General features: G+C 40.0%; 1 protein-coding gene across 6 annotated transcripts in view; it reads right to left on the bottom strand.

The window, feature by feature from the left end:
• The window catches only part of GRK3 (G protein-coupled receptor kinase 3), a 125,094-nt gene that overhangs the window by 65,816 nt on the left and 43,890 nt on the right, over window positions 1–15,388 (bottom strand). For 3 of the 6 annotated variants that reach the window (XR_007190550.2, XM_057305773.1, XM_026484690.4), the window contains exon 3: window positions 1,147–1,220. The exons of 2 other annotated variants lie outside the window; for them this stretch is intronic. Coding sequence is in view for 3 of the 4 variants with exons in the window: in XM_057305773.1 (XP_057161756.1) it covers window positions 1,147–1,220 (74 nt within the window). In the remaining variant the exon portion in view is untranslated. Of the gene's footprint in view, window positions 1–1,146; window positions 1,221–7,790; window positions 8,001–15,388 lie in introns of all 6 variants that reach the window. One more of the 6 variants, XM_057305774.1, reaches the window with a different exon arrangement.

Raw genomic sequence — 15,388 nt, 5'->3', positions numbered from 1 at the left:
GAGACATATGCTCTAATATCTTAGATGTCCATTATTTTTTTAATGTATGCTGATCATTGTAGGGTCTCCCTATATTATTTTCCACCTGCAAAAAAAGGACAGGGGTCTTCCTTGTACTCTGCTACACAGGTGGAGAGAGGGCTCATCACCCAATATGGGATGGGACTGGGCTGGGTCTCCACTTTTGTAGGATTCAGTCTGCCTCTGGTTTGCCCCTGTTCCTAAGGCATGGCTCTCCGTGGAGTTCAGTGGGAAGCCTTTATCAGCACTAGACTCAGTTCTGCTTGCAAGAAGTTTTCAGAATAGCTCTTTGGCCTCCTTGACATGATTCTTGAGAGAGAGAGAGACTAATCACATGTTTGGGGCTCCCCCAGTTTCATTTGTTTTCTATTGTAGCTCCAGAAACCTCTTCTGGCTTTTCTGTCTCCTAGAAGCAGCCTTCTTCTACCTGGGGCCAAACATGGCCTCTTGTCTGCTCACTACACCTAGAAATCAGTAGCTGCCCCGGGTGATAAGTAGCTACAGATCTTCAGTGTCAATCAACTGCTCCCTAGGGTTTTCATCTCTTGCCTGTTCTGTTTTCAGATTCCTGACACCACAGGTCCACATTTCAATCCAGCAGTGTGAGGCTGTGGGAGATTTCAGTGAGGCTTCCAGAAGTTCCTGGCCTATCTCTTCGGGTCCCTTCCAAATGTCTTACTGGGGAAAGCAGCTGTGTGTCTGAGACTCCCCTTTCCCACCACATCTCCAATTTGTCACTCTGGCCATGTGTGACCGGAAAACGTTGGTAGTTTCTCTTTCACTCAGTGGAGGCCCTCTGTCTCAGCTTATGTCTCTGGAATCAGCAGGCTTCTGCAGAAAATCAAACGGTTGCTGACCCTTGGCACGCTTCTGAATGATAATCCCTCCTCTGGAGTTTTAGTCCAACTATTTCTCAGTGCTTCCAGAGCACTCCAGAGCCCTTGCAAATATGATTTTTACAGACGTTGTCAGTCTATAATCAACTACATATTATACCTTGTGCTACTAATTATGGTCAATGAATTTCTACATATTTGTAAGATATCTAGTAGTCTTGATATTTTCCAAAGTACAGTCTACATATGCTCTTAAAATAAAAGCACCAGTAAAACAGTTACTTCTTACCTCTTCATAAAACTTCACCTGAGGTACAGCTTCATTAATTTCATTCAAACAAAAATCTTTAAATAGCAAGAAACCTAAAGGAAAAGAATAAGAAATTTCAGGGTGGGCAATAAGTGAAATTTTACCCCACAGGGTGTTTTCAAAGTAATGTGGTTATACTTCAACCTCTTCCTCCCCTACCTTCAAAATTAATAATAAAGATTTGGGGGCACCCGGGTGGCTCAGTCAGTTAAGTGTCTGACTTCATTTTGGCTCAGGGTCGTGAGATCGAGCCCCACCTTGGGCTCCACACTGGGTGTGGAGTCAGCTTAAGATTCTCTCTCTCCCTCTCCCTCTGCCCCTCCCCTGTCCTCCCTCCTTCTCAAAAATTAATAATAATAATAATAGAGATCTCAAAGGGCTAACTATACTTTAGAAGAAAATACTCCACATAAAGTAAGAGTACCACATACCTGGCTCCTTGCTTTGGGTTCCTTCTCTACTGGCAACCCCCACCCCCACTTTTAAAAACTGCACAATAAGTAGTGCCAGTGGTCACCATTCCTTAGAGCCACTGGTCACTACAGCAAACAGAAAAATAACCAAAGAAATAAGAGATATGGGTAGTGTGGAAGTGTTGGTAAAAGTCATCATAAAGCTAATAAATACTATGCCCACAGACACAAGACTAAATTCCCTTGAAAAAAAAAAAAAAAAAGACAGAAGGACTTTCATGACCTTCTCAGCCTTTCCTCTTACCACTTCCTACCCTGAAGTCCCTCAAAGTCCACACAAATACCCTGTGCCAGAGCAGACTACCCACTCCCAGATTATTCTCTGTTCCTTCACAGCGCCATGCCTCCCCTTTATTCAATCAGCACCTTAACCTGGAATCCCGCCTCCACGACACAGTGCCTGGTGCACAGGAGGAGTCTGATAGATGTTTGTTGAACAAACCCTTGTTTACATAACCCTTCCAACATGGCTCTGCCAAAGTACTTAGCACACTCCAATTAACTATCTGATTTATAAGTCCCTCCTACACTTGCAAACCAACTGCCTGGCTTAATGCCCAGCACGCGGTCAAGACGAACTGAACGAATGAAGTTCACTAAGACAAGATGACACCAGACTGAGGGTAGAGATTATAAAAAGTCAAAAACAAATTAAAAAGCAAAAAAAAAAAAAAGTCAAAACAGGGGTGCCTGGGTGGCACAGTCCGTTAACAGTCAGACTCTTGGTTTCAGCTCGGGTCGTGAGATCGAGCCCCAAATTGGGCTCCATGCTGAGCACGGAGTCAGCTTTGGATTGTCTCTTCCTCTCCCTCTACCCCTCCTGCTCACGCTCGCTCTCTCTTTCTCTCTCAAATAAATAAACCTTTAAAAAACAAAAGTCAAGACAATAAAAGGACTGCTGGAAGAAACAGAAGTCACGGAAGAGAACTGAAGGAAAGACTCACAAAAAGTCTAAGACGTAGGGAGAAGGTAGACTGGAAATCCCCAGGTAGGACAGAGAGAGGCAAAAAAAGGAAAAAAAAAAAGAGCAGCTTTGACAGGTTTTAACTGAAGTTAGCCAAAGAAATCATGTAACTTAAACCTGTCTGTTACTGCTTCTTGAATTCCCCTCCAGAGTTCCAGGAAGATGACCTCTGAAAATGGTAAAGGTTCACTGAGTGGAGCTAGAAGAAAGTATTAGGCCTACTTAGTTAAATAGGCAAGGCCAGCCTAACTAGGGTCAGGTGCAGACTGGTGGCAGGGACACGGGCACGCTCATTTCATCTCAAAGAACTGAGGACAGACTGACATATGAAGCAGGAAATTCACGAAAGAGACAAACAGAAAGAGTTGAAGATGCAAATCTCTACTATTTGCACATTAACATTTTTATTTTAAATAAGAGACATGGTTACTTTTTCGTTCTCATGCATGTCAAAGTATTTAATTTCAAACTTCCCTTGTCATTTCTTCTTTGACTCATGAGTCACTCAGAAATAGACAGTTTGAGTTCCAGATATTCTAGGGTTTTCAGGTATTTTTCTGATACTGATTTCTGTTTAATTCTGCTGTGGTCACAGAACATGTTCGGTATGATTTCAATGCTTTCAAATTTATTGAAACGGCTTTGGCGCCAAATTTGCTCCATCTGGGTGAATGCTTCATGGGCACTTGGGGGAAAAAGTGTACCATTAAACAGAATAAAAAGGCAACGAAGCCGAGTTGGTTGGTCAGGCTGTTTGAGTCCCTCATCCAAATCCTTACTGAATGTCTGTCTCCTTCTATCCATTATCGACAGAGGACTGTTGAGATCCCCATTTGTAATTATGGATTGCTCATCTTTTTTCAGTTGTGTCAGTTTTTGGTTCGTGTATTTCTTTTTCTATTTTGGGGAGAGAAAACTAAAATGAGAATTTGAACTGAGGTTATTTTGATCATACGAGAGATGTTTTTGTGACGTCTAAATGGCAAGTGAACTAATATGCCACATATGGACCACTGGCTTTGGGCTGAACTCGGGATCAAGGGGAAATGGTTCATCACGCCCATCGTGCTATCTGGAATCGAGGCCTCACTTTCTCCTCCAGCCTCTTCTTAGACTGTTCTCTCCCAAACTCCCTGCACTGAGCCCACATGTCTGCATTCCAGTTCCTCTCTAATACCAAACCCGATCTGCTCTCAGGGTTACTGACTTGCTATCCCCACTTCCTAAAACATGCTCCCTGACCTTGCGGACCTGCAGAGCTCAGCTCAAACACCCCCTCCTTAGGCCTTCCAGGGTTCTCATTCATGTTCATTCTCTCTCTCTCTCTGGTGCACAAGAGCACAGCCATGTGCACACACGCATTTTGTTTATAGCACTTGTGACTAGCAAAAATGATCATATGCATATGTTATTATTTGCCTCCGCCACAACAACGTAAACACGGAAAGGCCACGTAGGTCTTATTCTCTACTACGTATGCAGGAACAAGAACATCGTGATATAGAGGGAGTGCAGGAGAAAGAACAAGGGAAGGAAGGAGGACGGGGGATGGGGAGGAGGGACAAGTAAGGAAAAGGGAAGGCCGAGGAAGGAGGGAGGGGTGGAGAGGGGAGGGGAAAGAAGGAGGATGAGGGAGAGAGGGAGATGAATGAATGCCCGTCTAACTGCTTCTGTAGTGCAATTTCCATTGTCAATGTGTGGGATGAGCCAAAGAATGACTGTAACATACCGCAGGGGAAAAGCCCCATTATTCTCCTCATGTCTGCACACAAACGGAAGCCTTACTTTCTGTCTCAGCAGCTACTAAAATGGAACAACAAGAAGGAAGGTGTTTTGCCTTTTGGATAAACTCTAGATCACTGTGTTTCAGGCCAAGAGCAATTTCCCTTCGTTAGGCTTAAATTACACACAAAAACCCCCAAATGAAGCATTTCTCAGATTAGAGCAAAAGCTAAGGGGCAGAAATAAGGAAATAATTTGCCTAACAGGTTCACTTCATCAGTGGTTTTTCTCCAGATTTTAAAGAATAAAAAAAAATAGTGACCCAACACCTGCTTTTACTAGATAACTGTGGAATGGGTTTACCCTTGTTTCTATATTTGGGCCACTGCAAACTGCCCGCATACTGATTAACTTTTGAGTATATGTAACACCAGAAAGAGTAAACTATCCCAATTTGTCACCACATATTTTGCAAAAATTGGAAGAAAGAATCCTATTGCTTTTTATAAAATACCAGTGAGAACTTTTAATAATATACAAATATAACTTTTTTTTTAAAGATTTTATTTATTTATTCGACAGAGATAGAGACAGCCAGCGAGAGAGGGAACACAAGCAGGGGGAATGGGAGAGGAAGAAGCAGGCTCATAGCGGAGGAGCCTGGCTCGATCCCATAACGCCGGGCTCACGCCCTGAGCCGAAGGCAGACGCTTAACCGCTGTGCCACCAGGCGCCCCCAAATATAACTTTTATATCGCATTTTATAAAATATCAATTAAGAACGTTTTAAAGTATCAAATATAAGTTTCCATGAGAAATTTTGAAATGTTACTTCCTAAAAAATTTTCAAAAAGTAGAAAGAAAAATTATGAAAAAAGTCTTGGGCACCTGGGTGGCTCAGTCAATTAAACGGCTGCCTTCAGCTCAGGTCATGATCCCAGGATCTTGGGATCGAGCCCCGCATGGGCTCCCCGCTCAGCAGGGCGTCTGCTTCTGTCTCTACCCTTCCCCTTGCTCATGTTCTCTATCTCACTCTCTCTCTCCCTCAAATAAATAAATAAATAAATCTTAAAAAAAAAAAAAAGTCTTGCAAGAAATAATATCTGTCCTAGGTTTTGCCAAGGAGACTCAAACACTGGAAAGGATAGATTGTGTAACTGCTAAAAGTTTCTACCAATATTGACTGATTTGACAAAGCGTTTCCTGAGTTCTACTAAGAGTCACTGTGCTATACACTAGGGATGCAATGGTAAAGACAGAGAATTTTTCCCATAAGGGACTTATGGATTTAGTGTAAGGGCCAGACAACAAAGAAGTACACAAATAAAATACGTGCAATTTATGTAAATGATACAAAGAAATTTTAAAAGGTGCTGAGATAGATGATAAAAAGAAGGAAATGTATGTCATACAGAATGACAATAAGACCTCTCTGGGCTGTGAGATGAACAAATTACAAAGCATTCCAGATCAGAAAAGGCTAAAATGTTTAATCTTACTCCTATCCAATAATGTATTAGAGATCTTAGCCAGTATAATAAGGCAAGAAAAGGAAATAAAAGTTACTCAAAATGGAAAGGAAGAATTAAACCTGATTCTATTGGGGGTGCCTGGGTGGCTCAGTTGATTAAGTGCCTGCCTTGTGATTTCAGCTCAGGTTATGATCTCACGGGTTGTGAGATCAAGCCCCATGTTGGGATCCACACTCAGCAGAGAGTCTGCTTGAGATTCTCTCCCTCTGCCCCTCCTGCCCCTCTCTAATAAATAAATAAATCTTTTAAAAAAATTTTTAAAAATAAAACTGATTCTATTCATAGACAAGATGGTTATCTATATAAAAAAATCCTATTTACAGGGGCGCCTGGGTGGCACAGCGGTTAAGCGTCTGCCTTCGGCTCAGGGCGTGATCCCAGCATTATGGGATCAAGCCCCACGTCAGGCTCCTCCGCTATGAGCCTGCTTCTTCCTCTCCCACTCCCCCTGCTTGTGTTCCCTCTCTCACTGGTTGTCTCTATCTCTGTCTAATAAATAAATTTAAAAATCTTAAAAAAAAAAATCCTGTTTACAATGTTACTAGGCTATATAAGTGAATTTAGCAAGGCCCCAAGCTACAAGGCCATTAAATAAGAATTAATGATATTGTGATATGCTCAGATCACACAATTTTAAAACAGAATTTTAAAACAAGTCCATTTGCAATAACATCAAAGAATAATCAATACTTAGGAGTAAATAAATAAGAGATATCCAAGACTATTATGTTGAAAACAATAGAATATTACTGATAGAAATTAAAGAAGACTTAATAGAAAGACATACTCAGTTTATTGACTGGAAGACTCAAATGTATATTCTCCCAAAATTGATCTTTTTTTTTTTTTAAAGATTTTATTTATTTATTTAACATAGAGAGAGAGCCAGCGAGAGAGGGAACACAAGCAGGGGGAGTGGGAGAGAAAGAAGCAGGCTCCCAGTGGAAGAGCCTGATGTGGGGCTCGATCCCAGAACTCCGGGATCACGCCCTGAGCCAAAGGCAGATGCTTAACGACTGAGCCACTCAGGCACCCCCCAAAATTGATCTTTAAATTCAATACAATCTCAATCATAATCTCTGGAGGCTTGTTCAATAAATTGACAAGCTTTGATTCTAAAATGTCTATGGAAATGCAAGAAACCTAAAATATCCAAAACACCTTGAAAAAGAGGAAAAACACCTTGAAGGAGAGGAAAAAAGTCCAAGGACTTATACTACCTGATTTCAAGACTCATTATACAGCCATGGTAATCAATGTGGTATTGGCATAAGATTAAAACAGTGGAAAAGAACAGAAGATCCAGAAATTTTTTTTTTTAAGATCCAGAAATACACCCTTACTTAGATGATCAGCATATTTTCAACAAAGGCACTAGAACAATTTATTGGAAAAAGAAGGTCTTTCCAACAAGTGGTACTGGAAAAAGTTATATTCCAATGGGGAGGAAAAAAAAGTCAAACCTTACCTCACATCTTACAAATAATTAAATTGAGATTGATCATAGGATTAAATGTAAAAGGTAAAATTATAAAACTTCTAGAAAATGTACAGAATATCTTCACAGAAAATACTTATGCAGAAGATTTCTTAGGCAGAATATGAAAAAAATAATAAATTAGACTTTATCAAGATTTAGCACTATGCTCATCAAAAGACAGTTAAGAAAACAGACCAGCCACAGACTGGGGATAAAAGATTATAAAACTCAAGTCTGAAAAAGGCCTTATTTCCAATTTATATATACTTTTTCTTAAAGCCTCTTACAAATCAATTTTTAAAAGAAAACCACCATAAAAAAGTGTGCACACATTTGAACACTTCATAAAGGAAGAGCTAGGAATGGCCAATAAGCACATGAAATGGACTCCACGTCGTTGGTCATCACGCACATGTGAATTAAATCACTCTGAGATACCACCGCACACCTACCTGGATGGCAGAGTGAAAAAGACTGACAATGCCGGATGCTGGCAACCAGACCGCTCATTCGCTGAGGAGAATATACAATGCTCTAGACTCCTCATGCCTCTGAGTCAACAGGCGAGGAAGGGAGTCGCTGTGCTGGCTGGGGTGACTGATCCTGACCAGCCCGGGGGACACTGCACGCCTCCTCCGCAGTGGAGGGAAGGAAGAGTATGTCTGCAATACAGGACATCCCCTCTCTTAGTATGACCGTGCCCTGTCATTAGTGTCAATGGAAAACTACAAGGACACAATTCAGGCAGGACTGCTAATGGCCCAGAGCCTTCAGGAATGAAGGCTGGGTCACCAACACCAGCTACGACGTGTGATCAGTTACAGAAACAATGGTTATCATTGTCATGAGTGCTTCCTCCTTATTGTGTGTGTATGTGTATTAAACAAATACCCTTGCTTTCTTCCCCCTGTTATGCCCTTACCCAGTAACATAAGATGTACTGACTTTAAATCATAGTATTTAAATGTTGCTGACTTTATGTTGTGGTATTTACGGTACAGGATACCAAGGAGAAGAGTGAGCATGACCTATTATTTTGCACCCTCCTCTGGGGAACGGGTTAGCACATTTTGGTTATGTGCAGGTGGTCATAGCATGCTGGGTGGGGGGGTATGATCTTATCATCTCTATTAGAGAATTAAATACAGTCTACGGAGGTGCACAGAGTGGGTGCCAAGGTGCCAAGGGATGGACTTGTGATGGCAATATTTGTGTCAACTTAGAGGGTATTTGGGGATACAAGTAACATATAAATTGGCGAACTGTGAGTAAGCAGATTGCTCTCCATAATGCGGGCGGGCGTCATTCAATGAGCTGAAGTCCTGACTAGAAAAGAAAGACCAGCCTCCATGAGCAAGGAGAAATTCTGCCAGCAGACGGCCTCCAGACTTCCTCTGCACATTGGCTCTCCTGGGCCTCGGGCCAGCCAGCTCACTGTGGATTTGGACCTGCCAGTCTCCATAATCACAAGCACCAATTCCTTATAATTAATCCATCTGTGTGTGTGTGTGTGTGTGTGTGTGTGTGTGTGTGTATATATATATATAATATATATAATATTTACATATATATTTATATAATATATAATTAATATATAAATATAATATAGTATAATATGTATAATTATATGTGACATATTATATAATATATTATATTATATTATATATTATTGATATTATATATCTATATATTATATATAGGTTATAAGTACATATATATATATTCACTCAGGAAAACAGTCTGAAGGTTTCTTATAAAGTCAAACATACCCTTAACACACAATTCAGCAACCTCACTATTAGGTATTTACCTAGTGGTAACATATGGCTCCAAAAACACATGTACATGAATCTTCATAGCAGGTGTATTCATAATTTATCTGAAATAATCTACAGTCCACCCACTGAGGCATAAATAGTGATATTTTCACACAATGGATTACTAGTCAGCAATAAAACAAAACACCAAATCACACAGCAACATAAGTAAATGCCAGATATTTTGTTTGTCCAAAGACACCAGATGCAAAAGAGCATATACTCTGTAATTCTCTACGTATGAAGTGCTAGAAGAGGCAAAACTAATCTATAGTTTAAAAAAAAGTAAGAAGAAGGGGCATGAAATTGACTGGGAAGAGCATAAGGGAACTTTCTGGGGACAAAAATGTTCTGTAGTTTGATAGAGATGCGGGTTTATACATTTATCAAAATGAAACTGTTAACAGTATTATAAGTAAATTTACTTTAAAGAAATATTAACTAGCGAGTAGGTTTGCATTTCACAGTAGCAGGAGTTGGCAGTTCTGAAACTACTCATGGTGCGTTCTAGGCTTATACAAATGAGTAAATACACTGAGGATAACAGGAGCCTTCTTGAAAAAGAGGTAAAACAGGTAAGAGAATAAAAGTATATTGTAGTAATGGATTGAATGGGGTATTCATTTGAGCTCACTGTTTTTAACAGAGAGACAAACATGTACACACACACACACACACACACAGACACACACACACACACACACACACATACTCCTTGCTCTTTTGTTAAGAAGACTTAGAAGCAATGAACACTTCTAGCTCCCAAGTTGGGGATTCTCAACACCATTCTCTATTAAAAGGAACAAGGAACCCTTGAAGAAAGGCTGGTTGACTCTAGGGCAGGGGCAATAAATACCAAGTTGAGCTGTAGACATCTTATTCTCCCAGACAGTAAGAAAGGCTCAAAGGATGATGAGGACATATCAACAGGACACAGGAATCAGCTTGAAGAGGCTCCCACTAGCCAAAACTAGGGCAACTAGGACATCAAAATAAATAATATAGGAATGGATTAAACCACTGGCTAAACTAAGGATCCAACAGTCCATACTGAGAGATAGATTAAGGTGGGGGGGTAGGGAAGAAAGAAAGGGAGGGAATGAGGAAGGGAGAAAGGGAAGGAAAAGGTGGGGAAGGAAGAGGAGGGAAGGAGGGAGGGACAACTCTTAGAGACAAATGCCAATTAAAAACTGTAGAAGGAATAATGGCGCTCGAAAGTCAATGGGTGTTAAAACAGAAGGTAAAAGTTGGTAAGAGTATTTACATAGTCTCAAAAGCAATTTCCCATCAATTACTTATTCCTTAGAAAGGGAAAGCTTGTAACTCCACGATGGAGAACGCTCGCACACACCCACGTTCGGCAAGGGATCAAAACTGACCTCTCGGGCATCAGGACAAAGTGGTATCAGGACGCACCGGGGACAGCATATCTCATTTGCGGTCTTCCTGACAAAATGCATACTCTGAACCTAACTGCTATGGAAGAGTAAACAAAGGGCCATTTTACAAAATTGGCCTGTAACCTTTAAAAATGTTCAAGAAACCCAAGAAGGTTACGGAACTTGGCCAGATGAAAGGAGCCTGAAGACGTGGTGACAACAAAATGCAAGCATGACCCACAACTGGATCCCAGACCAGGAAAAATCGTAGCCAAGAAGGACATTTTGGGGCTGTTAGAATCTGGATATAGTCTGTGGATTAGACAACAGTATTGCACTGGTGTTAAGTTTCCTGATTTTGAACATTGTACTGTAGTTATCTGAGAGAATGAATGACCTGTCCTTGATACACGCGGACTGAAATATATAATGGTCAAGAGATATGAGGTCTCCAAATTACTCCCGTGTAGTTCAGAAAAAAGCCATGAAAGACAGAACGATAAAGAAAATACAGCACAATATATACAACAATGAAGCTATTTAAAGGGTATGTAAGAGTTCCTTGAACTGTTCTTATGACTTTTAAGTTTGAAATTATAGCAAAATATACTTAAGTGTATGTAAAGATAAAAAGTTACAAGAAAAAAGGTAAAGTAATAAACATAACATGATTGAAATTCTATACATTCATTGGAAAAGGAAGTTTTCTTATGCTAAAGAAAAACAACTGAAATTTGGCTTTTAACAATTAAAAATTTTATGTGACTCATAATAGAAATTATTGCTATGAACCTGGCTTTTCAAATATTTATTCCTTTTATAATTAGTAATTTCCTGTCCACCTAAAAGCTCCAGGTCTCCTTAAAAAACACAATATAATGGAAGAGCTAATATAATTTAAACAGAGCAATGCTTATAAGCTCCACTATAATTAAACTTAATTCTGAGAGAGGGGGAAAAAGGTGGTTTAATGTAGCAAATTAGAGCTACTTGTTCCAAGAGTTCTCTAAAATATTCTCTCCTAACAATGTGAAGATTCTCATTTCGTGTACTGCATTTCTTTATGCCCGTAGAATAAACCACGCTGTGCAGGCATACCAACTCCCGTGTTTCTGGAAGTTTCCTTCAACTCCTCCAAGCACCTCAAAGCAATCTCCTTATAACGTGCCATCCAACATGACAGCACACATCAGAAGAGAGCCCCACCAGCCACACTAGATTGTCTGTAAACCCAGGACTGGAAGCTTATACGTTAGGCCTCATAGCGTAACCTTCCACGTAAACAAATTAACAGAGCAGGGGTTGGGTCTCCAATATTAGCACCTATTTTTTTTTTTTCAAGTTTAAAAGGAAAAGGCCTTGGCTTAATCTCCATATTTCTTCAACTCTAGGAGTCTATTACTCTAAATAAAATGAAACTAACCAAATTGTAAAGGCATGGAATGAATGGCGAAGGACACATAAACGTAACTGAGAATGGCGACGTCAAAGAGAAGCAGAAAATCAGACAGAGCAAGTGGGCTAGTGGCTAGTGGGAAAAGCCCATAAAAGCACCCAGGCGGGAAAAGAAGTCAGTAATACGATGACCCAAAAATACAAGTAAAATCAACCAAAGGTAGGGAACACCTGCCAGAATTCTGCTGCGTGGGATAACAAAAAGTCCTAACAATCCAATTATCTCTTAATGAACAAAGTTTAAAGTTTCAAAAGTTAGTCAAAAGGCATTCGAGTACAACCTAAGAAATAAACTACTTCAAGTATTGCCTTGAAATATTACTCTTTTTTACTGAGAATCAAAAGAACCCCAAATTATAATTTGAGAATTCAACTCATTAGACAGGTGTATTCACAAACGTACTGTCCACCCACTACCGGCAGAACACGTCTACACACTAGCAATAAATAATGGGAAATTTACATCTACACGTGGCATCATTTATGATAACACCAAAACCCGGCATGCCTGAGAAGGCATCTAAGCAAATACGCGCATGATTTAGAAGCTGAAAATTACAAAATACTCATGAACAAAGTCAACGAGGACCCAAATAAAGGAGAAGAGATGGCATATTCATGGATCAGAAGACTCAATAGTGTTGAAACGTCAACTCGCCCCAAATCGATCTACAGATTTAACACAGTCCCGGTCAAAACCCCAGGAGGAGTTTTTTGTAGAAATCAATACACTGATTCTAAAAGTTGTATTTTGGAAGGGAGCAACAATAACAAAAAAGTCTGACTTTTTTTGAAAAAGAAGAACAAAGTGAGAGGGTTTACGCTCTCTGATTTCCAGACTTATTATAAAGGCACAGTAGTCAAGGCAGTGCATTGTTGGAGAAAAAGACACACACGGAGATCGGTGGAAGAGAACGGGGCCCAGAAAGAGAGGTGTACATAGTCAACTGATTTCTGACCAAGGCACCCAGGGAGTGCAATGAGGAGAGGAAAGGTCTTTTAAACAGATGGTGCTGCGACCACTGAACATCTGTGTGCAAGAGTACGTGACCACTGCGAATTAATTCAAAATGGATCGGAGACTTAAACGTAAATCTAAACTATAAAATCTGTAGGAAAATTAACATACAAAAAACAATCTTTGCAACCTTAGGGTTAAGCAAAGAGTACAAAGATCCGACATGATCTATGAAAGAGAAAAACTGACAAATTGGACTGAATTGAAGTTTACTACTTCTGCACTTCTGAAGTCATGCATAGGAAAATGCAAAGACAAGCCACAGATTCAGAAAAGATATCTGCAAAACACGTATCTGGTAAAGAACTTTTAAGCAAAGTGCATAAAGAACTCTCAAAACTCAATAATGAGAACATAAATAATGTGTTTTTTTAAAAAATCGAAAAGATTTGCACATTTCCACCAAAGAAGAGAAACCCATGAAGAGATGTCCAACATCAGTAGTCACTAGGAAAAGGCAAAGAAAAATTAAAAAGAAAAAAAGGCAACACCAATGCTGGCAAGGTTATAAAGCATCTGGAACTCTCTCAGACTGCTGGTGAGGAAACAACAGGTATAAACGTCTTTGGAAAACATTTCTTTGAAGTTAAACATGCAATTGCCATTCAACTCAACAATCCCCTCCTAGGTGTTTACCCGAGAGGAATGAAAGACCAATGTCATACTCACAAAAAATCTATCACAGATAGTTATCATAGACAATCTCCCAGATCAATCTCCCAGACAATCTCCCAGATCACAGGCAATTCTCCCAAACTGGAGATGATCCACGTGTTCTTCAACTGGCGAATGGATAAACTGTGATGCACCTAGAGGCCGGAACCCTACTCGATACTAAAGAATCAGCTACTGAGACTGAGCCAGGGGTGAATTCTCAAAAGCATCGCTCCAAATCAAAGTATCAGACCCAAAACGCTACATCCTCTGTGACTGCACTTAGGTCATTCGGGAAAAGAGTAACCACAGGAACAGAGAGCGCAGATCAGCGACTGGCAGGGGTGGGGAGTGGCGTGGGGACGGACCACGAAGGGGTGCCGGGAAATCTGGGGAGGCGATGAACTGCACTGTATGTTGATTTTGGTACTGGTTATACAACTTTATGCACACGTCAAAACTCAGAGATCTGTATACTCTAAGTGGTGAATTTTACTTAATTTAAGTTATACCTCAATAAACCTGACCGCCTCCCCCAAAAGAGTGGTGTGAAAGAAGAGAGAGAGGTAAGATTGAGCACCTGCAACAGAGCCAGGAACAAGGCTCAAAAGATGTTCCTGAACAGTGGCTCTAAGTAGGGGCCACAAACTGGAATCTAAAATTTCTGGAAGCCAATGCCTGGTCACTTCCATGGTCATCAACGTCTGTTGGACGTTCTTCATAAAGCACAAGTGTGTATGGAAGATAAAATCATTCACACCCAGAGGCATGGGCGCAAAAAAACATAATTACAAAGGTTTTTGGTAACACCGAGGTCACCACGACGACTCTCCCACACCCAGGATACACGATATCCTTTACAAGTGAAAACGAAGTCATAAATGGTAACTAGATAAGCAAACTCATAAATTAAAAAACAAAAACAAAAAAAACATACAGATACTGAAAACTCCCAAAGGGTGTCATGGCCCCCCCAGGCTGAATAGTACCAGCCCAAATTCCCAACGAATAAGTCTCCCTTTCATTTCTTCCAACAGGAATAAATATAAATTGAAATAAATATTTAGCTGATTATATTTATCTATTTCATACAAACCATATATTTATTTTTATTTGACTCTATCACACTGGAACTTTCACTTCTTGATTTAAAAGTTTACAGGAGAAAATTATAAATGAAATCTAATTTAGGAATACTGGCAATAGTTAGGACTTCCAAAATCCAAGTTACCCATCCCACCCCTGATCTAAATTCAAGACATACATGTTCAATAAAATACTCTTAGATTAATTAATGGGCTCCTTTATTTAGATAATGGAGAGCTTTGGGGCCCTGGATATCAAGAATCCAGTAGACAAAAGCACAAGTGAATGTAGTCAGAGAAAAATTCACGGAATGTTCTAAGCAACTGGCTCTCAACTCAAAAGGAAATAAAAGAAGTCAGGATAGAGAGGAAAATGTAAAAATATACTGGCAAGAAAACTCTATCTAGAGTCTTCTAATAGCTGGCTTGCTTTCAGCCTTTTAAAGCCATTTTATTATAAAATGATAGAAAAGAAAGAAAGGTCACCACACTCATACTCTTTCCAGGCTGTGGCTGATTTTTTCATTTGTCACAGCTCTGTGCACATCTCACAGTAAACAAACTGACAATTAAATGAGACTCAAAATAATTTAAAATGAAATAGAAATACTATTTTAGTAAGCCACCTGATGTGTATTTCCC

The sequence above is a fragment of the Ursus arctos genome, unplaced genomic scaffold (assembly GCF_023065955.2).
Source record: "Ursus arctos isolate Adak ecotype North America unplaced genomic scaffold, UrsArc2.0 scaffold_34, whole genome shotgun sequence".
Classification (NCBI taxonomy): domain Eukaryota; kingdom Metazoa; phylum Chordata; class Mammalia; order Carnivora; family Ursidae; genus Ursus; species Ursus arctos.
This window is presented reverse-complemented; position numbering and strand designations above follow the sequence as displayed.